The sequence below is a fragment of the Thalassophryne amazonica genome, chromosome 21, assembly GCF_902500255.1.
Source record: "Thalassophryne amazonica chromosome 21, fThaAma1.1, whole genome shotgun sequence".
Classification (NCBI taxonomy): Eukaryota; Metazoa; Chordata; class Actinopteri; order Batrachoidiformes; family Batrachoididae; genus Thalassophryne; species Thalassophryne amazonica.
In genome coordinates, this window is record NC_047123.1 from 39,081,223 (window position 1) to 39,103,070 (window position 21,848).

Sequence of the window (21,848 nt, forward strand, 5' to 3'; positions counted from 1 at the left end):
AAGAGATGTGGAATCAACTTAGTAGTATTTTAGATCGTCCAATCAGGGGGGCTTTTGCATGACGTCAAATTTTATAAATAGTCTGACCAGACGTCTCGGTTCAATCTCTTCTACTCAAACACAAAAAGTTCCAGAAATTAAGCTTTCATATTTTTTTTATTTATTTTATTATTTTATGCGGTTTAAAAAGTCGAAATAATGAGAAAGCACATATTTTCGAAATAAAAGCTTTAGAAAGGCCTAAAGCCTATAAGTGACAACAATTAGATTGTAAGAAATAACTTAAAATAGATACTGCATGAAATGCATGTTACGAGAGACAGCCTTGTGGCCAGAAGATCCTCGGTTCAAGTCCCTGTCATGCAGGAAATTCACTGAAGTGCCGTTCGGCAGCACAACAACATCAGTGTGAATGTGAGGCATCAATGTAGCAAACTGCTGGAGAACTACACAGCATTTCCCAAAAAGACCTTTGATATTTTTTCCCCCCTTGTAATATTTAATGTGACGAATGCCTGAACTTGCTCTTGTAATTTTAACTATTTCGAAAGTTTAAATGAGTCCCATGCTGTGCTCGTATTAAGCTCTTATTGTGAAATCTGCGCCGTCCGTGTTCTTCCCGGTTAAATTGACGCAGCAGCTGTGACTTCCTGGTTGTCGGTGTGGATTTTTTTTTTTTTTTTTCTGTTTATGAAACAAAACCTTTTTCTGGCCTCCACTGGTCAAACTATTAAAAAAAATGTATTTTTAAAGGTCATCTTTGACTTTGTAAAAGTCGTTTTTGCTGTTAATCTAAGAATTAAAGTGCTGGTCCATGCTTTTTTTTTTTGGTGGAAAATGAAGCGAACGGTAACTTTTGTTGTACTTTGTGTGTTTTTATCGCAGACGTCACAAAGTGACGATCAGCATCTCAGTGAGTATTAAAACCTATTTTAACACCGACAGAAATAAATACGTTAAAATTATTAAACGTAGCTTACTTTATTCATGTAGATTTGGTCATTTAAAATCAGTCTCTAGAAATTTGAGTACAAATTGATGTAAATTTTCTTGTTACCAAACATCTTTAAAAATTCTCAACGGAGATGGTAAAAAAAGAAAAAAAATCGATCATCAGATTAAAATATTAGATGCAAAATTTTATTAATTTGGAGATCTTCAGCAAAACTGACATTTTCTTTATTCATGACAAAATCTGTTAAAATTTTTAAAAATTCTGTTCATTTTGAGATAACCAAATGTAAAACTTTGTGAGTCAAAAATGATGACTCTCAGCATCAAAATAAAACCATTTTTGAGCTGCTGTCCTCAGTGGTTCTGGGTCTGGAAGCGGACTGGTTCCACACAACCCAGGGTGCAGACTGGACTGACTCTGGTTCTCCTTCAGCCTGGCTCAGGTCCGTGCTGGAGGACTTCGACGTGGTGCCTCTGTCTAGCCTGCAGATGCATTCTGTGCAGCGCCGTGACACACAGATCCAAACCCACGTAGAGCGACTGGTCAACTTCAACGCCCTGCACAGGTCAGAGTTCACGGCTCTGCTGAGCTTCCAGACTTGTATTTGATAAAAGGTTCCTGAAGGCGTGTCTGTGTTTAGGAACTTCAGACTGTACCTGAGGACCAACACAGAACTATTCACCGAAGACTTCAGAGCTGTGGTGGTGGACGAGGACGGCCATGAGCACACTTACCCGGTTAATAGACACAACTACTACAGCGGGCACGTCATCGGTAAGACCGCGTCAGCTCGGACTAAACAAGTCGGTGTCTGAGTCCAAACTGTGACATCTGCTGCGTTCTCAGGGGAGGAACATTCTCGGGTTCAGGCTCACATCGACAATGATGAGTTCTCAGCTCACATCCTGATCCACGAGACTGAGTACAACATTGAGGTAAACGCTGGCACCCTTACAGGGCACCTCCTCACCCGCATTCTGGTCTGCTTAAGGAACCTGGGACAAACCTAGGACCCTCTGGTCACAAAGCCACATTACTTTTTCCAGTCTACCTTAAATTCATTTTAAAGTGAGTTTATGTTGTATGCAAGTTGGCACCACAAAGACAGTTATTCTTCTTCTTCATCTCAAATGAACCAAAATTAAAACAGAAAATAAGATCAGATCAAATTTTTAAAAATGACCATTCTGATTTTTTTCAGTCTTTATTATAGAGGTGAAGACAGGAAATCAAAGACAGGGAGAGACGCACAGGCCGGGATTCAAACCTGAGGATTATGCAACACATTCGGTGGCCGCACCTTTAACCCCTCAGCCGCAAGCACAACAGCAGATGTGTGTGTGTATATACGCACCTGTGCAACCCTAAACGTCTCTGCTTGTAATAATTATGTGACAACATGCAGCTGATGTTACTATGTAATACAGGAACTATGGCAGCGGTTGCATCTCAGCAGATGTGAATGTGTTCAAAATGTTGCATTGAGTCTCCACACACATTGAAGTAAAACTTGCATTTCTGTGTGATTGTGACAAAACGTGCAGTCGTGTCACATCACGTCAGGAGCAGCCCCACCTTCAGACAAACCATCAGACTGCCCCACCTCACAACAAGGGATGCACCATTAATCGCATCATGCGATGACATCATGAAACAGCGCTGTTTAAATCAAATCCCCTTCAATGCTGCACTGCTGTGGTCTGATTTTGTTTGTTTTTTCCTGTGTCCTTGATCAGATTCAGACTTTATACGAGATAAAGAAATGGTAAATGGTCTGCATTTATATAAATAAAATAAAATCAATTTTATTTATATAGCGCCAAATCACAAACAGTTGCCCCAAGGCGCTTTATATTGAAGGCAAAAGCCATACAATAATTACAGAAAAACCCCAACGGTCAAAACGACCCCCTGTGAGCAAGCACTTGGCGACAGTGGGAAGGAAAAACTCCCTTTTAACAGGAAGAAACCTCCAGCAGAACCAGGCTCAGGGAGGGGCAGTCTTCTGCTGGGACTGGTTGGGGCTGAGGGAGCGAACCAGGAAAAAGACATGCTGTGGAGGGGAGCAGAGATCGATCACTAATGATTAAATGCAGAGTGGTGCATACAGAGCAAAAAGAGAAAGAAACAGTGCATCATGGGAACCCCCCAGCAGTCTACGTCTATAGCAGCATAACTAAGGGTTGGTTCAGGGTCACCTGATCCAGCCCTAACTATAAGCTTTAGCAAAAAGGAAAGTTTTAAGCCTAATCTTAAAAGTAGAGAGGGTGTCTGTCTCCCTGATCTGAATTGGGAGCTGGTTCCACAGGAGAGGAGCCTGAAAGCTGAAGGCTCTGCCTCCCATTCTACTCTTACAAACCCTAGGAACTACAAGTAAGCCTGCAGTCTGAGAGCGAAGCGCTCTATTGGGGTGATATGGTACTATGAGGTCCCTAAGATAAGATGGGACCTGATTATTCAAAACCTTATAAGTAAGAAGAAGAATTTTAAATTCTATTCTAGAATTAACAGGAAGCCAATGAAGAGAAGCCAATATGGGTGAGATATGCTCTCTCCTTCTAGTCCCCGTCAGTACTCTAGCTGCAGCATTTTGAATTAACTGAAGGCTTTTCAGGGAACTTTTAGGACAACCTGATAATAATGAATTACAATAGTCCAGCCTAGAGGAAATAAATGCATGAATTAGTTTTTCAGCATCACTCTGAGACAAGACCTTTCTAATTTTAGAGATATTGCGCAAATGCAAAAAAGCAGTCCTACATATTTGTTTAATATGTGCATTGAATGACATATCCTGATCAAAAATGACTCCAAGATTTCTCACAGTATTACTAGAGGTCAGGGTAATGCCATCCAGAGTAAGGATCTGGTTAGACACCATGTTTCTAAGATTTGTGGGGCCAAGTACAATAACTTAAGTTTTATGAGTTTAAAAGCAGGAAATTAGAGGTCATCCATGTCTTTATGTCTGTAAGACATTCCTGCAGTTTAACTAATTGGTGTGTGTCCTCTGGCTTCATGGATAGATAAAGCTGGGTATCATCTGCGTAACAATGAATATTTAAGCAATGCTTTCTAATATAGTGCTTTACACATCAATGCCTCACATTCACCCCAATGTCAGGAAATGCAAGGCGCCCACTACACACTGGGAGCAACTTGGGGATTAAGGAGGAAATGTGTTGTGAATCTGATTTCATTACCATGCTCATGCCTCTTCTTCTTCAGCCCCTGTGGAGGTTCACCACGGTGCCCCCCGATGGGCGCCTGCTGATTTACCGTTCGGAGGACATCAGGAACCTCAGTCGACTGAACCAGCCGTCCGTCTGCGGCTACGTGATCTCTGATCCCATTCACCTCCTCCCTGAGAGCATGAGAGTGGCCATGTTGGAGAAACAGGAAAAAAATGGTCAGCCAGCATTTACACAAATAAATTAAAACATTTCTGTTACCGGTAATGTAGTGGCAGCACCACAATTAGCCAAGTTTTAATGCTGTTGTTAGAAATTGTAAATGAAAATGTTTTTTCAAACATAATAAAGTAGTTCTACAGTAGTTTGATGTAAAAAGTTGGTATTTTTGTGACAGTCCTGACAGGTTTTGTGCATTTGTAGAGTCGCCACTGAGGGCGAAGCGTCAGGTCCACAACCACAGGAAGAACACGTGTCCTCTGCTGCTGGTGGCCGACCATCGCTTCTTCAAACACATGGGCCGCGAGGAGGAGAGCACCACCCTCAACTACCTGGTCAGACACACCTACACTGACCCTGCGCAGCCCCCCCACCACACACACACACACACCCTCTCCACAGTGGATCTGAAATAAAAGCAGACATTCTTTAGGAGACTTCAGCTTTAAAGTTGAAGTTTTAGAAAGTTTGGGCAAATTTTTTATCTAGAATGTCAGTTTTAGTCAGTCAAAAGTAATAAATAAGACAACGTGTTCACGCTGTCATACAACGTCCAACATACCAGCTGTTTTTTGTTTCATCTGTCCACAGCAGGGCAACGAGAGCCGAGACACTGCAGGTTTTCCTTGTAACCAGTCACCTCAGCAGGTGGTTTGCTGATGAGCTTCTCCCCTGAACATAAACACCTGACCATCAATGAAATCACCTGCTGAGGTGACCGGTGTCTCGGCCCTTCATGGCACAGGATTGCCCACCCCGGTGCACGAGGTTGACTCAGCATCTAATCGAAATATCTGTAGCTCCAAAAATCTTTGTTCCGACCCAAATGTTAATTGACATCAAGTACACTGAGCAAACTGAAACCTCACAGATTCAAAACCACAAAGTTCCTCAGCAGAAGCTTTTCAGCACCAGGAACTACATCCTCTGAATGAACCCCCATCGCCTTCACCTCGCCGCACTAACCATCCTGATCATTGACAGATCGAACTGATCGATCGGGTGGACGACATCTACAGAAACACTTCATGGGATGAAGAGTTCATCGGCTACGGAGTCCAGATCCAGCAGGTGAGGAACCGAGACATGACGGAGACACAACCACTGACGCAGTCCGACATTTCATGAACTCCTTCTAGAATTACAGTAAGCAACCGTTAACAAAAATCATCAATAACGAAGGCTGCTGTGTTCCGTCAGATCATCATCAAGAAAAGTCCGACCCGCGTCGGGCCCAAACAAACTCACTTCAACATGAAAGGAAGTCCTGTGGACGGCAAAGACGTTTGGGACGTCAAGAGACTGCTGGAGGTAAAACACCACAGGACAAAAAGACAAAATATCACCTGGAAAAAAACAACTTCCAAAAAAAAATAAATAAATAAATCTCAACTCATTTCATAAATATTCTCTAAACACATTTCAGCTGCTGATAGTTTTTCTACAGACGGTACTTGTGGCAAGTTTTGTGTCAAGTCGTGGAAAAAAAAAAAACCCACAACTGTTTTTGTCATTTGGTGACTTTAAATCCAAAGTCTTCAGATCAGTCTTGAGCTGAAGTGATCCGTGAGGTGTTCTTGGTCAGACCTTTGGTGCTTTGTGTCCTTGCAGCAGTTCAGCGTGGACATTGCAGAGAACGCGTCTCATGTGTGCCTGGCTCACCTCTTCACCTATCAGGACTTTGATGAAGGAACTCTGGGTCTGGCCTACGTGGCCCCGGCCAAGCCCGACATTCCCGGAGGCCTCTGCTCCAAGAGTAAGTCCTATTGGTTCCATAGACTGGCAAACCATTTCTGAGACCCCCCGTTGTAGTTTGAATGGATGGCCTGCAGAGGGCAGTCAAACTGACCTTGTGGTTTAAATCATTTTCCTGCAGAATGTACATCAGCCAATGAACAAAGAGTCATTTACCTGAACACAGGTCTGACCAGCACCAAGAACTACGGGAAGACCATCCTGACAAAGGTGGGTCCCAATGCAGTCCTCATGAAATGATGTCATCTTACTAAGAGTTTTGTGTCCGAGCCCTGTTGACCCCATCACTGCCGCAGGAAGCCGATCTGGTGACGACTCATGAACTTGGCCACAACTTTGGAGCAGAACACGACCCAGATAACATCCCATACTGCGCGCCCAGGGAGGACCAGGGGGGCAAATACGTCATGTACCCCATCGCAGTAAGCGGGGACCATGTCAACAACAAGGTGCTGCCCCTCTAGCTCCGCCCCTTCACACACTCTGCCAATCAGTAAATAAGACATGATGAGTGGATTGTGTTCCAGCAGCGCTCAGTCTTTTATTTGTCTGTAGCTGTTTTCTAACTGCAGCAAACGTTCCATCGTGGAGCGCCTGAAGTCCAAGGCGGCGACCTGCTTCAAGGAGCGGAATATCAACGTCTGCGGGAACTCACGGGTGGAGCAAGGCGAGGAGTGCGACCCAGGGCTGCTGCACATCAACTCGGACCGCTGCTGCACGCCCAGCTGCAGGCTGCAGCCTGGCGCTCAGTGCAGGTGAGCAGCCCGACGCACCGCAGTGCGCCGCGCTCGACTCCTTAATACAGACATAGAGGGCTGCTAATAAAACACATCACAGCAGAGTGACGGCTGCAGCAGGAAGCTCAATTCTGACAACACAGCAGCTGCACGAACACGTCATGACAAAAAAAAAAAAAAGTTTCTCGTGTATGTTAATGGGACAAAACGGTCAAAATGGGACAAGTCCAGCGTGATACTTAAAGTGTTTTCATGTCCTGTTACAGAGACCAGTGTGCCTGCGTTTGAATAACTCATTCACAACACGCTGTCAGGGAGTCATGTTTACGTCACAGGAACCCGCTGGAGAGCCGATGAGCTTTTGGGGGAATTCTGTGCATAATGAGGATGAAGGGACTTGTGAAGAAGTTAGATCAATAACTATATACATGTACTGTCAACAGCGTTTTTACAGGAAGGACTCTGTTAATGCGCCTGAATATTCTACACAAGACCTTTCACAAACCCGTTAACGTTTCCCAATCCTGGTCCTCACGACCCAAAGTACAGAATATTTTCCATTTCTGCCTGCTGGAGCTTTTTCTTCCGCAAAAGGTCTGAGGTTTTAAAATAGCATCAAATTGAGTTTGCCAAAGCTGGCGTCAACATTAAAGTGCCGCGGACATCACACCAACGGTCAGGACGCTAACACAAGTCCAACACTTTTTATCCGCAGCGACAGGAACAGCGCCTGCTGTAAAAACTGCCAGTTTGAGTCAGAAGGCGAAGTCTGCCAGTCGCCCATTGAAGCCACCTGTAAAGGCCACGCCTACTGCACAGGTCAGAGGTCACAGCAAATGTGGGGTTATGGGCAGATTTGAGGACTGATCCTTGTGCTTAATGTTGACAGGAAACAGCAGCGAGTGCCCACCTCCGGAGAACGCTGCAGACAAAACGATGTGTTTGGACAACGGCGAGTGTCTGAACGGCGTGTGTGTCCCGTTCTGTAAGGCCGTCCTCCAGCTGCAGCCCTGCGTCTGTAACGGTACACTGCCACGCCCGCTGCACGCAAACCTGCAGTCTGCTTAATAATGTGCAGCAAAGCATGTTGGGTTTTTCTGTCCTAGAAACCAACTCATCATGTAAAGTTTGCTGTCGGAGCTCCAGCAGCGTTTGTGCTCCCTACCAGGACCAAAGGGGGAACTTCCTGTTCCTGCGTAAAGGGAAACCATGCACAGTGGGCTTCTGTGATGGAGCGGTAAGACGTCAAGCTCAGTACTGTCAGGAAGTCTCTTCAAACGGACCCTGACTGGGACTGTTTTCAGGGTAAGTGCATGAAGCAGGTGCAGGACGTGATCGAGCGTCTCTGGGATTTCATTGACAAACTGGACATCAACACCTTCGGGAAGTTCCTGGCCGATAACATTGTGGGCTCTGTGGTGGTGTTCTCGCTGCTGTTCTGGGTTCCTCTCAGCATCCTGGTCCACTGCGTGGTGAGTCGCTGCTCACAAACCAACCACTGCTTCAACACTCCTCAAAGCTCTTTGGTTCCAGACCCTAAACATTTTCCTCCAAATGTTTAAAAAAAAAAAAAAAGTGTGATTGAGACAAAATATTTAAATTACTCACAAAAATATTTCACATGATGTTCAACTCTGAATTGTGACATGACACTCACAACCAATCACAAAGCAGCATGCATTAATACCACTGACCTGAAGGTGGCAGAAGCAAACAATGTCCAAAATCAAGGCAGCTAAGTTACATCAACCTCCACCAAAAAAATAAACTGTTTAAAAAAGAGCAAATTTACAATCAGATCCAAGACAAAAATTTTACTTTCACATCAAGAAATGTTAACATGTTATTGAGTTAGTAACTGAGATTACTAACTAGTAACCTAGTCTGATGGATTCAACCAATCTAGCAAGCGCGACGAGTTTGCATGGACTGAGTTAGTGATGTGATCAGTGTGTATATAATTATTATTATTAAAATTTTTCTGCTAACGATGTTATGTACACACTCGTGTCAATATAAAATCTGATGTTTTTCATTTTAGGACAGGAAGTTGGATAAACAGTACGAACAGACAACAAAGTCCCTGTTTTTCTCCAGCGTAAGTAAATTTACTCAGAAAACAATGTAAATAAAATGATTAGACAAACAATGTAGGTGTATTACTGGACATGAACACCAGAAGTCAATGTACTCACCAAGCTCCAACTTGGGTCACTTAGGCTTGTTTTAAAGTGGTCACATGGTAAAACTGTGGTCTGTGCATTTTCCCAGAATGCCGAGCTCCTGAGCACCCTGGAGTCCGCATCAGTTCATATCTTTAAGCCACCAAACTTCTCCACGGCTGCGCTGCGTTTTCACTCGTCTGGCCCACAACAAACCAGCACCCCTCCAGCCTCCAGGCACGCCCCCACCCCCAACTCCGCCCCTGCCGCTTTCATCAGCCACGCCCCTCCGGCTCACACAGACAGCGCCCGGATGGCCACAATCCAGGAGGATCCCAGCTTTGACTCACACCTGGACAAGGAGGCGTTTGGCACTGCGCCGAGTTCAGTTCCGCGCTCGTTTGAGGACCTGACTGCACACAGCGCGGCTGGACGTGGCGAGAAGGCGCCGATGTGCAGAGTGCAGCGGCAGCATCCCGTCAACACCAAGGAGACAGCGTGCTGATGGGGTTTCAGGATTTCTGGTTCTGGATTGCAGCACCATTGCAAACGACACATTGAACAACATGTTTTTAGGAAAGTGCACAACGTCCATATTGTACTCCGTTAACCTCACATCAAAATAAAAGCTTTACAAAAAAAAAAAAAACACCTCACAGCTGAAATCTACCATTTTTTTTTTAAGAGGGATTGTTTATTAGTCATGTAGAAAATGAAATTAGGATTTTTGTAATATTTTCACTAAATCACACTATTAAAAACAAAATGAGAACATCGAATCTTTGAACATTGAAGTTATTTTTAGAGGAAGAAAAAGGAAGACAAACAGGTATATGCTCACTGAATACCAGCAGTTTTGGATGCTGCATATCAATGATTACAATTGTTCTAACTTTTTGGAACACAATAAAATTTTACTTTGACTTCAAATAATCCAGTTGTGAGAAAGTTCAAATTATTAAAGTAAAAATGTGATGATTCTCTCAAATACATCTGAAGTTTATTTTCCAGACAGAAAAGTGTTTCTACGCAAAGAATTGTAAAACATTACAATATCTGACCAGGTTTGCCAAACTCACCTGTTCTAGTCAAATACAGTATATATATATATATAGTTGTTGACAGTTTGTGTGTAATGGTACAATGTTACAGCTATGTGAACACATGGAAGTGTTATTCCATAAAGGTTTATTATAAAGCTGTATGCAGATGACACTGCGCCTAAATGTTCAGACTGACAATAAGTCTGGATTTGTGTAAAACTGTTACTGTCTGATGCATCCAGTTTTAAAACATTTAGAAATAAATGTTTTGCAAAAGATTAATTTGTTTACATTATTATTAGCCACACAGGTTTTGTTCTGTGCAATAAAAAGGACAACTGACCTTCGTGAAATGTCAGTTAAATTTGCATGTTAATCAAGAGCTTGACTTTAAGGTCATCTGATAAAAGAAACACCACAGTCTATGAACAGAAAATTACAAAGTGAATACTTAAAACAATTCTGATCTGAGAAGTGGTCACGGATCCGTCTCTGGGCGGGTCCATGGTGTGGTGAGCGTGGCGATACACAGCACCAACACATGGTGCCAGACTTGACTTGTTCTGATCCTCTATGCTTTCTTTAGATTTGTGGAACAGTTTTCCAACACTGCAGCACCTCCAGCCCTCTGACATGAAAACTCTGATGACACTGGTCTAACATGTCTTTATTTTCCACATAAAGACATTAAATTTGAAATTTTATGTAGTTTTGGATGAAAACATCTGCAGATGAGAATCCAGAATGTTCCCTGATTCCTTTGGAATCACTCTTTGTACAATAACGCAAATGTGTCGTTAACAGAAAGCGAAATGTCCAACCAGTTCACACGGGTCACGACTGACCCAGACATCACAGTGGGTGGAGCTTGTCAGAACACAGGGTTGAGGGCCTCATAAAGTCTGTGGACAGAGACCTCCAATATCTCCCTCAGCGAGTCATCCTCAGCACTTCCCTCCGCGTACTGCACCGTCTGCAGACAGGTCAAAAGTCAGCACAAGATATTAAAGGCTGTAATACCGTTTATGACCTGTGGGAGTCTAATGTCACCAAGTCATCTTAGCATTTACTAAATACATCTACAATTTACAGTCTAACACTCTGCTTCATCACTGCACAGTAAAAAACAAAAAAAAAAAAAACAAAAAAAAAAAACACAACAACAACACTTCGCCAATAAACACACAAAGCCGCGAGTTGAACAGAACACCATATGCTGCTGTAACAGGTGGGAAAGCTGTAGCAACCACTGCAGCCTCTTGGGGGTGCTAACTTCCCCAAGTGTTGATCCCTGACCAATCAGAAGGTCTGATGGACTCACTCTGGTTTCTGGGTCGATGCAAATGACGACAGCGTCCACAGTCACGCTCAGACATTTCCCATCTTTGGAGTCCACGCAGTTCACGCCAAACATGTCACTGGAGACAGATGCTCACATTAGTCCAGTTCATTTTTCAATTAAAACGTCACAACAAATATGGCCCCAGGAGGCGGTGTTTCCTGTGTGGACACTTACTGCAGCATGAGCTCCAAGCGCTCCACGAACATATCAAACGTTTCCTTCCTGTTCTCAAGAACTGCAACACAAACAGCACGACATCAACATGGACGCCAGCGCCCACAGCGCTCCCGTCTGTTCACCTCTACTCACACTTCTGGGCGTTAGGGTTCGACTGGACCTCCAGGACCACCGTCGCGACGGCATCAGCGTACATGTCGTTAAGCGGGTTGGCGATCCACTGAGTTAGAAGAAAAAAACCTGTTCAGTATATTTCAGCTGGAGCAGTTTTAAGTCATGAAACAGAGTGTGTGTGACTCGTACGGTCTGCGAGAAAATCAACATTCCGCCACATGATCACACGGGCACAGACAGGAACATCAAACAAGCATTTTAAGATAATCACTCAAAGGCTGTGGAGGGGGTTTGAGAGTCTGTAGAAAGCTAACCGTCGGCGTGCAGAGCTAACGTTAGCTCTTCTTGTTTGTGAGCAAAACAAACGGTCATCTGGTCATGTGCGGCACGAACGTTAACTCGCCCCATCAGTAACGTTAACGTTAGCCCTCACTCCATGAAGCTGATGCCATGTTACACGCTAACAGGATGCGCTAATCTTGCTTTTGGAGATTTACTCAGTCTGTCAATCTAAAGGTTATTGACAGGTTAAGCCAGACACTAGCTGCTTAGCGTAGCTCAGCCATGCCAGTGACATGCCAAGGCAGCAAACCTGGCTAATTAGCATGTAGCTGCCTTGAAGATAAATGCCCAAAATACGCATCATTTTATTAAATTATTTAACTTAGAGGTGTGATGTTAAAATGTGTCAGACTTTATATCAGCAAGCTTTTAGCCCCTCCCATTTCTAGTGTTTCATATTAATTCAGCTGATAAGTCAAACATGACCTCTGACCTCCAACAGCACCATGCCGGCCTCGTGAACCAGGGTGATGGCCCTGAAGACCCGGACCGTGATCTTCTCCGTTCCCTCCACCTGCTCCACGTCTCCTACAATTACACACAGGACGTGACAAGATCACAACAAATCATGTGACCAGAGGACAACATGTTGTCATGGCAACCCACCGGCCAGACTGCGGAGCTGGCTAACAAGCAGGGAGATGGGTCCGGTGAACGGGATGGCCTGATTCTGCGTCACAGTTGCCATACACAGGTCTGTGTATCCTAAACAACAACAAGGAGTCAACATCCACAAACACCACACACACACACACACACACACACACACACACGGGTACTGACTGGAGAGGTCAGAGGGCGTCAGGATGTGGTAGTTGAAGTTTCGTTTGACCAGGATCCCGGAAACCCGCTGACCCTGCCCACACTTCTTTTCTGCCAGTGAGCCCATCACCTGCAGCAAAGCATGCTGGGAGTTAACACGGTGGAAGAAATGACTGCTCGTGGTGATACTGCATCTCAACAGGAAGTTACTGCCGAGCGCGTCAGAACCCGTTTTTAAAAGATGAAGGCATCTGTACCTTGGCCAGTTTCTCTCCTCTGAAGGTTAGTGTGACGGCTTCCGTATTTCGCGGATTGTGGACTTCAATGTGAACCTCGTCGTTGTCTTCATACTCACGGATCAGTGCCGCCTTCAGGCGGGCCATCTCATTCTGCTCGCCATGGACCAGAATCTGAAAAAACAAGTGCGACCTGGAAATGCATTGGCATGACACTGAAGATGAACATTCACAAGTGTGAAACCTCAACTCACGCAAACACCCGCGGCTAAGACACAACAGCATCAGTTAAATAAATTTAACATGCTAACTTTAGCATGCTATCATAAAAGTTTGCATGACTTGCCAACAATACACAGGTTAGTTTTGACAACTGTGCAGTGAAGCTAACCATTATATGTTAGAATGGACATGCTAACCATGATGTTAACACTTGCATATTAGCAAAAGTTTACACATGAAGGGAATTAACATTTGCAACAGCTGCTAGTGTATTATTTGTTGTATTGCAGTAGCAATAATACATTTATTAGCATTAGCCATCACATCCATGTTTGCATTGGTAGCATGTAGCATGGACAAGAACATACTATGTTAATATTAAGTTACTTCAGTCGCAGCAGCAGAATTACTATTTTCAGAAGTATTTGCTATTTCACTGGAGTACTTGGAAATCACTTTGCTGTTCATAAGGGAGTGAACCCCGCCTCACGCTCTATGGCTGTTGGGATAGGCTCCAGCCCCCCGCAACCCTTAATTGGACTAAGTGGTTGAAGACGAATGTGTTTGTGTTCACAAAGGTGCTAATGTTAATATTTTATCAATATCTGAATGATTACATGTTCGCAATAATCTTTAAAAGCAAACACTAGCATCTGTAGTTGGTATGTTAGTCCACAAAGTAACTTTAGCATTTTAATACAAAGCTAATTCGGCTGCTGGACTTAGCATTTTATACATTTGTTTAGCAATGACGGCGTTAACATTAGCATTATCATTGAAATGTTTACAAGTGGAATCATTTAATCCAATAGAGCTTTTTCAGCATTGGCATATGCTACCAGCGCTACAGTTTTGGACAAAACAGTTAGCAGATTGAGGCTCACTAATGGGGCTGAGTGCGAGAGAGCACATGGGGGTTACCACGTGAGGAGGTTTCAGGACTCGGATGAACTCGCTGGTCTGCTGGTAGTCTGTGTGAGCGGAGAAGGAGATGTAGTCCACAGACATCTTCAGTGGGAGCTTCTGACCCGACATGGTGGTTATCTCATCTGGCTCTGTCATGATGTGCTGAAAAAGTCACACAAAGTCACAATCCCCTTCAAAAGGTGGCGCTATATGCTTCCCCACAAAGGGTAAATATCCAACAATAATCGGCTTGTATTTCATGTTACTTGCTGTCAGACTTTAGACTTTTCTCCCAGCATGCACCACTCGTCGGCACTGCACCCACCTTGGCCAGCGTTCCCTCCACGCAGTATCCGGCGATGATGACGCCGTTCCTCTTGTCGGTGCACCAGCTCTCAAACAGTTCTCTGGACAAACCGCTCTGCATCATACCAGGCGATGCCATCACCACGCTGGGACCAATGTCATCGAAATGGTCCATGCTCTGAGGGAAACACAGGAAGTCATCATCACGCGCACCGCCATCTCTTCACCGACCGTCACGATTCTTGCTCACTCACCTTCAGGTTGCTAATGTGCTTGAAGACAAACGGGTTGTTGACATTGATGGCCTTGCGGATTTTGTCATTCATGGCGTGGATGTAGGTCTGGTAGACCGCCATGCACTTCCTGGCCAGAGAGGAGGCGTAGTAGATGGGGATGTCATGAAGCTCCGGGTGGTTCTGCCAGTATTCATCTGGTTTTCACAAACACAAAGTGACATAAAACAGGCAGGTTCAGGTCAAAGTTCACTCATGTCTGAAGTCAACTTAAACTCCTCCCAAATGTTCCAGAGTGACAGCACAAGCTAATGTTTTTGAAACTGCAACCAAATGAACCAGCTGCTTCAAAAAGCTCTAATTACACATATCCTAAAATCACTGAGATCTTAAAAGGCAACAATTAGCAATGTCGGAAAAACATGTTTATATGCAGGCAGGCAAAAATAATTCAATCATGACCAAAACAGACTCAATTATTTCTATCATTAACAGCTTCAAAGTGCTTCAGAAAACTCCAGGCTCAAGTCAGACTTTGTCCCGTGATACTGCCTCCCAGTGGTCAGATGTGGGTGCCTCGCACTCTCACCCAGGATGAGCAGCAGCTCTTGGGCTCGCCCCAAAGCAAAGACGGGGATGAGACAGCGGCCCTCCCTGTTGACGATGTCATGGACGGTGTTACAGAAGCGGGCCTCCCTCTCCTCGCGCTTCTCGTGGATATGAGTCCCGTAGGTGGACTCCTGAGACACAAACCAAATGTTTTCATTCATCCACATGCTCCAGCCATCTGAATATCTGCTGCACATGCTCCAAAGACAGCAGACGTCCCCGCTCTCATGCAATCAACACAACAACAGAAAGAAAGTTTGATACCCAGAGAACATTCATTGATTACCAACATTAGACCAGAACAGATCAAACTCCAACACTGTGCCCGTGTGTGTTAGGGGAGGTGATGATCTAGTGGTTAAGTGTTGAGCTTGAGACCAGAGGATCCTCAGTTCAAATCCCAGCCTGACCGGAAAAATCACTAAGGGCCCTTGGGCAATGTCCTTAATCCCCTAGTTGCTCCCGGTGTGTAGTGGTGTATGGCAGCAGCCTGACATTGGGGTGAATGTGAGGCATTATTGTAAGGCGCTTTGGGCATCTGATGCAGATGGAAAAGCGCCATTTAACACTAGTGTGAAAAACTACAACTACTTACTTTCCTAAAGTCACTCAACTCATTATATCTCCCATAAGGCTGAGAAGAAGATTTTAGGGCAACACTCACAGTGATGAGAATATCCGGTTTGACGCTGGGAATCTCTGCCGCCATAAGATGGCGATCCTCCTGACGGGAAAAATCTCCAGTGTACAACAACTACACGCAGACAGAACAGAAAAGCAACAAAATTAAAACCATTCTTCTCATGGAGTGGGAGTAACATTCACAATTTTACAACATGTGTGAATCTGTCTGTGTTCAGGACCTTGACCCCGGCAATCTCGATCATGAACATGGCAGCTCCCAGGACGTGGCCCGCGTGGTAACACCAAAACTTAATGCCAGCCACTTCTTTAACCTCATGGAAGTTGATGGTCTCTATCTTCTCCATGCTCTCATCCAGGTCGGTCTCCGTGTAGAGCATGTCATCAGCTGAAATGTTACTGCGAGCAGAAACACACACACACAAAAACCATCAACGGCAGCATCTGCACGCCAACCACTGACCCAACAGAGGTTAATGGTTGGCGGACCAAATCTGCACCTCCTCCATCACTCCACTGTCCCAAGGCATCCCCCAGGGCTCGGTGCTGGGTCCTCTCCTCTTTATCCTCTACATCAGGGGTCTTCAAATCCCGTCCTCAATGGCTGGTGTCCTGCACCTCCTCAGTATGCAGTCAAGCTCTCCAGAGTGCTGCTAATGCTCACATTAACTGACTCAGGTGTGTTCAAGCAGACACACATCTAAAAGTTGCAGGACACCAGCCCTCAAGGACTGGAGTTGAAGACCTCTGCATGCTTTCCCTCAGTAAAATCATACACTCAACAAAAATATAAACGCAACACTTTTGGTTTTGCTCACATTTTGTATGAGATGAACTCAAAGATCTAAAACTTTTTCCACATCCACAATAATATCACCATTTCCCTCAAATATTGTTCACAAACCAGTCTAAATCTGTGATAGTGAGCACTTCTCCTTTGCTGAGATAATCCATCCCACCTCACAGGTGTGCCATATCAAGATGCTGATTAGACACCATGATTAGTGCACAGGTGTGCCTTAGACTGCCCACAATAAAAGGCCACTCTGAAAGGTGCAGTTTTATCACACAGCACAATGCCACAGATGTCGCAAGATTTGAGGGAGTGTGCAATTGGCATGCTGACAGCAGGAATGTCAACCAGAGCTGTTGCTCGTGTATTGAATCTTCATTTCTCTACCATAAGCCGTCTCCAAAGGCGTTTCTTCACGGATGAATCCCGGTTCACACTGTCCAGGGCAGATGGCAGACAGCGTGTGTGGCATCGTGTGGGTGAGTGGTTTTCTGATGTCAATGTTGTGGACCAAGTGGCCCATGGTGGCGGTGGGGTTATGGTATGGGCATGCGTCTGTTATGGACGAAGAACACAGGTGCATTTTATTGATGGCATTTTGAATGCACAGAGATACCGTGACGAGATCCTGAGGCCCACTGTTGTGCCATACATCCAAGAACATCACCTCATGTTGCAGCAGGATAATGCACGGCCCCATGTTGCAAGGATCTGTACACAATTCTTGGAAGCTGAAAATGTCCCAGTTCTTGTATGGCCAGCATACTCACCAGACATGTCACCCATTGAGCATGTTTGGGATGCTCTGGACCGGCGTATACGACAGTGTGTACCAGTTCCTGCCAATATCCAGCAACTTCGCACAGCCACTGAAGAGGAGTGGACCAACATTCCACAGGCCACAATTGACAACCTAATCAACTCTATGCGAAGGAGATCTGTTGCACTGCATGAGGCAAATGGTATCCCCCCCAATAAAACAAAACTGCACCTTTCAGAGTGGCCTTTTATTGTGGGCAGTCTAAGGCACACCTGTGCACTAATCATGGTGTCTAATCAGCATCTTGGTATGGCACACCTGTGAGGTGGGATGGATTATCTCAGCAAAGGAGAAGTGCTCACTATCACAGATTTAGACTGGTTTGTGAACAATATTTTAGGGAAATGGTGATATTGTGTATGTGGAAAAAGTTTTAGATCTTTGAGTTAATCTCATACACAATGGGAGCAAAACCAAAAGTGTTGCGTTTATGTTTTTGTTGAGTGTACATAGTCATGGTCTTCGTTTTCACTGTTACGCTGATGACGTCTAGCTCTACATTTCCACCAAATCCATCAACTCAACTCCACTCTCACTAACTGCCTCACTGAGATTAAGTCCTGGATGCAAACCAACTTTCTCAAACTTAGCTGTGAGAAATCTGAAATAATCATTACTGGTCCCAAATCCCTTAACACCACCCACAACTTCTGCCTCAACACTGATAACTCCACCCTGTCTCCCTCCCCTCACATCCGCAACCTTGGAGTCATCTTTGATACCAACCTGTCCTTTGAACACATCAATCACATCACTAGAACCACTTTTTTCCACCTCAAGAATATTGCTCGTCTTCATCCATCACTCTCATTTTTCCGCTGCAGAAACCCTGATCCACGCCTTTATCACATCCAGGTTAGACCACTGCAACAGCATCTTCTATGGTACGTCTTCAAAAGTCCTCAATAAATGCCAGTATATTCATTACTCTGCTGCTTTTTCACCCACCCCCACTCGTGACCACATCACCCCTGTTCTCAAGAACCTCCATTAGCTTCCTGTCCCACAGCATATCCACTTCAAAATCCTTCTCCTCACACACAAAGCCCTTCACAATCAGACCCCCTCCCACCTTACCGGCACACTGCTTCCTGCCACCTCTGCTCTTCTGATGCCAACCTCCTGTCAGTGCCATTCAGGACCAAGCATCGGACCTGGGGTGGTAGAACCTTCTCCATAGTTACCTTCTCCCTCTGAAACTCTCTCCCCAAACAGATCCCTGACTGTACCAACCTGTCCACTTTCAAGGCACAAGTCAAAACCCACCTTTTCAGAATTGTGATTGTGTTTTTGTTTTGAGTGCTTTGTTTTTAAACCTGTAAAGTGTCTGAACATTGTTAAAGGTACTATATAAATAAAATGTATTGTTACTATTAACTGTCAACACATGCCCACACAAACATTCTCCATCTGTGGTACCTGACTTTGACGTAGTCGGACAGCAGCCAGCGGTAGATGGCCTTGGTGGCATGAGTCATGAAGGTGCGTCCCTTAAAAGTGGTTTTTTGCAGGAACCAGGGGAGTGCACCGCAGTGATCCAGGTGGAAACTGAGTGTGAGGAATCCAATGTTACCCACTGTTCACCAAAACTACTCAAACCAAATTCAACAGGTCTTAAACTCAGACTGAACTTACTGACTGATCAGCAGCAGGTCAATCTCAGCTGGATCGATCAAGTCAATGTAGGGCAGCGCGTCCATCCCTTCCAGACCGGGATGGATCCCACAGTCCAACTGGATACCAAAACACACCAGTTTTTACACACACAAGCAACATCCACATGAACACACACTGTGATTACAAAACCAACATTACCATGATCTTTCGACCTTTAAACTCTAGGATGATGCAAGACCGTCCCACTTCCTGACCCGCCCCTCTGGATAAAGAAAGAAAGAGGGAAAAAAACAAAACACAGAAATCATCAGTTAAAGATCAAACTAACAGAAAAATGTGACATTCAGAACAAAACAAAGTATAAAACCTATTTTTAACATTAATTTTGTGTGTCTGTGTGCAGTACTTTGACTTGTTTAAAATCCTCCAGGACCTGTTATCTAGAACGTTTAAAGTGATTACCACTGACTGACACTTTTTTATTGTTTGGCCTTTATCTCAGGTGACATATATTCAGGTCTGCGCACTGAAACAGAAAGCAAAATGCACATTTTCAGATTTGTGGGTATTTTTGCATAATAGTTTGGATTTTTAGATTTGTGTAATATTTATTTATCTGTTGCCATTGTAGAGCATTTGATTTCATATGTGCTTATCTAATGCATCCATATATTGTGCTGCTTTATGTTTAGTTCTGGTTTGGCATGATAGCAGTATTTTTTGACTATTTGTCAGAGAAAATTTTCATATTTTTGTACTTGTTTTATATGTCTTGCTGTGGCGACCCTGAGTGAAACAAGGGAGCACCTGAAGGGACACTTATTTTAATAAAAGCTGAAGTTCACATCCAAATCAGGTAAGCCGGGCAGTAATGACATTTCTTTCTGTTGGCTGTGCAAGATTATTGAAGACCAACACAACCTGCCCCCACCCCAACCCCAAATAAATAAATAAAGACTGATTTTAACTGGTTTAAAATCCTTTGCAGTCAACGACAAGACCAGAATCCCTGAACCTCAACATTCTGCAAACCTCTGGCAGGGTGTTCATGGTCTGGCTGCTGAGTTCAGGGCTTCTGATTTTCTGCTATTTGTTGCCATCAGAAACAGAAACTGTTTTGTTGTTTTGCCGTCAAGACTTCGACATTACATTGTTATTTTACTTTTTCTTTTGTTGGTGAGTTTGGCCGTATTTGGCTGAAAAATACACTAAGCAATGATTTTGTATTAAAAACCTGAATGAATTATTCAAAATTTACTGTTTCCGAATTTTGTTTGCACTTTGACGTGCGGCTAAAGCTAAGCTATCTGCTAAAGCGAAGTTAGCTGCTACAGCTGACACGATCGAACTCACATGGGCCGGATAAGCAGCTGGTCACTTTCCTCCGCAGGAACAAGGATGTCAGATTTCCGCTTCGCCGTCATAATTTTGTGAATAAACTGAACCAAGCTTACAAAAAATTAAATTAATTCATATTATACTTCACGGGTAAACGCCACAAGCTTAAGACTGCGTCATTTCCTGTGTCACTCTGAAAAGGGACTTATTTTTTGCGGCAGAGGAACCAGCGTGTTGGCGCATTAGCGCCGCCAACAGGACGGAAGTCCAGGTCGCATCAGAAGCAGGTTTACAGAGCAGATCCGAGTCTGTCTCAGTAAAGTAGCATATCCGAGTCCTTTCCACGTAAATCCTCTGCAGTCCAATGATCCGTGCTGTGACACGTTTGGATGTTTCGTTTTATCCGGGGAGCGGCTCCGTCCCTAATTCTGAGACGACTTATCAGCTGTTATTGCGATGGACTCCAACCACCAGATCCTGGTTTTTGAAGCAGTACTGTAGTACTCTAAGACTAACAGAGGTGGCGTGCTGCGGGGACACACTGGGCAAGTTAGACCCTCAAAGGCAGGGGTAGGCAACCTGTTCCAGAAAGAGCCATGAGGGTGCAGGTTTTCTTTGCAGCCACTGACTCCACCAGGTGATTTTACTGATTAATACCACTTTGAGCACCCTCATGGCTCTTTCTGGAACAGGTTGCCTACCCCTGCTCAAAGGTCTACTGTCCATTTGAGGTAACCCTGGTCGAAGGTTAGCTATTGTTGTGCTTCAAGACACAGGCAGGGGGCGCCACTTCCATGGAGAGAGGGCTCCCCAGTCTCTCAAATGTGATATTTTTGGCCAATTTTGACTGGGAAAAAATTTTTAAGGAGTCTTTGAATAATGCCAACCAGGAACTATAATAAAGGCCATTTGATGGGGATTAGTTGAAAATTACTGTAGGATTCATGCAGTAGGGCGGCACGGTGCCTTAGCGGTTAGCACTGTTGCCTCACAGGAAGAAGGTCGTGGGTTTGCTTCCAAACTGGGCCTTTCTGTGTGAGGTTTGCACGTCGTCCCGGTGTTGGCGTGGGTTCCCCGCCACATCCAAAGACATGCAGCTGGTGACTCCAAATGGACCGTTGGTGTGACCGTTTATCTAAATGCGACCCTGCGACAGACAGGCATCCTGTCCAAGGTGTAGCCTGCCTCTTGCCCTATGGCTACTGATAGGCTCCGCCTCCCATGAAACCTTGATGATGAAGAATCACTGAGCACAAGAGGTGAAAGTTTTACAGCAAACCAGCATTCTGAAGCATTACAGCCACCTACTGGAGTGGAGGATGCAGAG

General features: G+C 44.6%; 2 protein-coding genes across 3 annotated transcripts; one reads left to right on the forward strand and one right to left on the reverse strand.

The window, feature by feature from the left end:
• Window positions 1–662: 662 nt before the first annotated feature.
• Window positions 663–10,777, forward strand: adam17b (ADAM metallopeptidase domain 17b). 2 transcript variants are annotated; one of them, XM_034162776.1, is made up of 18 exons: window positions 663–913; window positions 1,388–1,520; window positions 1,596–1,729; window positions 1,802–1,890; window positions 4,184–4,364; window positions 4,570–4,700; window positions 5,350–5,436; window positions 5,566–5,676; window positions 5,977–6,121; window positions 6,242–6,330; window positions 6,417–6,569; window positions 6,676–6,875; window positions 7,573–7,676; window positions 7,747–7,881; window positions 7,964–8,094; window positions 8,162–8,329; window positions 8,899–8,955; window positions 9,129–10,777. In XM_034162776.1, exons 1-18 carry the CDS (start codon window positions 691–693, stop codon window positions 9,522–9,524), a joined length of 2,667 nt encoding a protein of 888 aa, XP_034018667.1. In that variant the 5' UTR covers window positions 663–690; the 3' UTR covers window positions 9,525–10,777. The 2 variants fall into 2 exon arrangements, with proteins under 2 accessions (XP_034018667.1, XP_034018668.1); XM_034162777.1 differs by having other exon boundaries at window positions 6,254–6,330.
• cpsf3 (cleavage and polyadenylation specific factor 3) lies at window positions 10,712–20,719 on the reverse strand. The gene is made up of 18 exons (XM_034162778.1): window positions 20,537–20,719; window positions 19,382–19,445; window positions 19,202–19,299; window positions 18,986–19,114; window positions 16,175–16,352; window positions 15,976–16,065; window positions 15,292–15,442; window positions 14,724–14,899; window positions 14,489–14,647; window positions 14,179–14,325; window positions 13,057–13,209; window positions 12,821–12,929; window positions 12,644–12,742; window positions 12,471–12,565; window positions 11,714–11,801; window positions 11,579–11,639; window positions 11,384–11,480; window positions 10,712–11,035 (listed from the first exon to the last, which is right to left on the reverse strand). The coding sequence occupies exons 1-18, from the start codon at window positions 20,605–20,607 to the stop codon at window positions 10,934–10,936; spliced, it is 2,067 nt and encodes a 688-aa protein (XP_034018669.1). The 5' UTR covers window positions 20,608–20,719; the 3' UTR covers window positions 10,712–10,933.
• Between the last annotated feature and the right edge of the window lie 1,129 nt (window positions 20,720–21,848).

What these genes read in the sequence shown, in the direction of transcription:
- adam17b (XM_034162776.1), top strand. Translation starts at nt 691, where the DNA reads ATGAAACAAAACCTTTTTCTGGCCTCCACTGGTCAAACTATTAAAAAA. An exon ending in CTACAGCGGGCACGTCATCG is followed by an intron (nt 1,730 to 1,801) that starts GTAAGACCGCGT and finishes CTGCGTTCTCAG; the next exon opens with GGGAGGAACATTCTCGGGTT. An exon ending in GCACCACCCTCAACTACCTG is followed by an intron (nt 4,701 to 5,349) that starts GTCAGACACACC and finishes GATCATTGACAG; the next exon opens with ATCGAACTGATCGATCGGGT.
- cpsf3 (XM_034162778.1), bottom strand. Translation starts at nt 20,607, where the DNA reads ATGACGGCGAAGCGGAAATCTGACATCCTTGTTCCTGCGGAGGAAAGT. An exon ending in TCCTGAAACCTCCTCACGTG is followed by an intron (nt 13,210 to 14,178) that starts GTAACCCCCATG and finishes TTGTTTTTTCAG; the next exon opens with ATTCTGGTCCATGGCGAGCA. An exon ending in CGCTTGGAGCTCATGCTGCA is followed by an intron (nt 11,481 to 11,578) that starts GTAAGTGTCCAC and finishes ATCTGTCTCCAG; the next exon opens with TGACATGTTTGGCGTGAACT.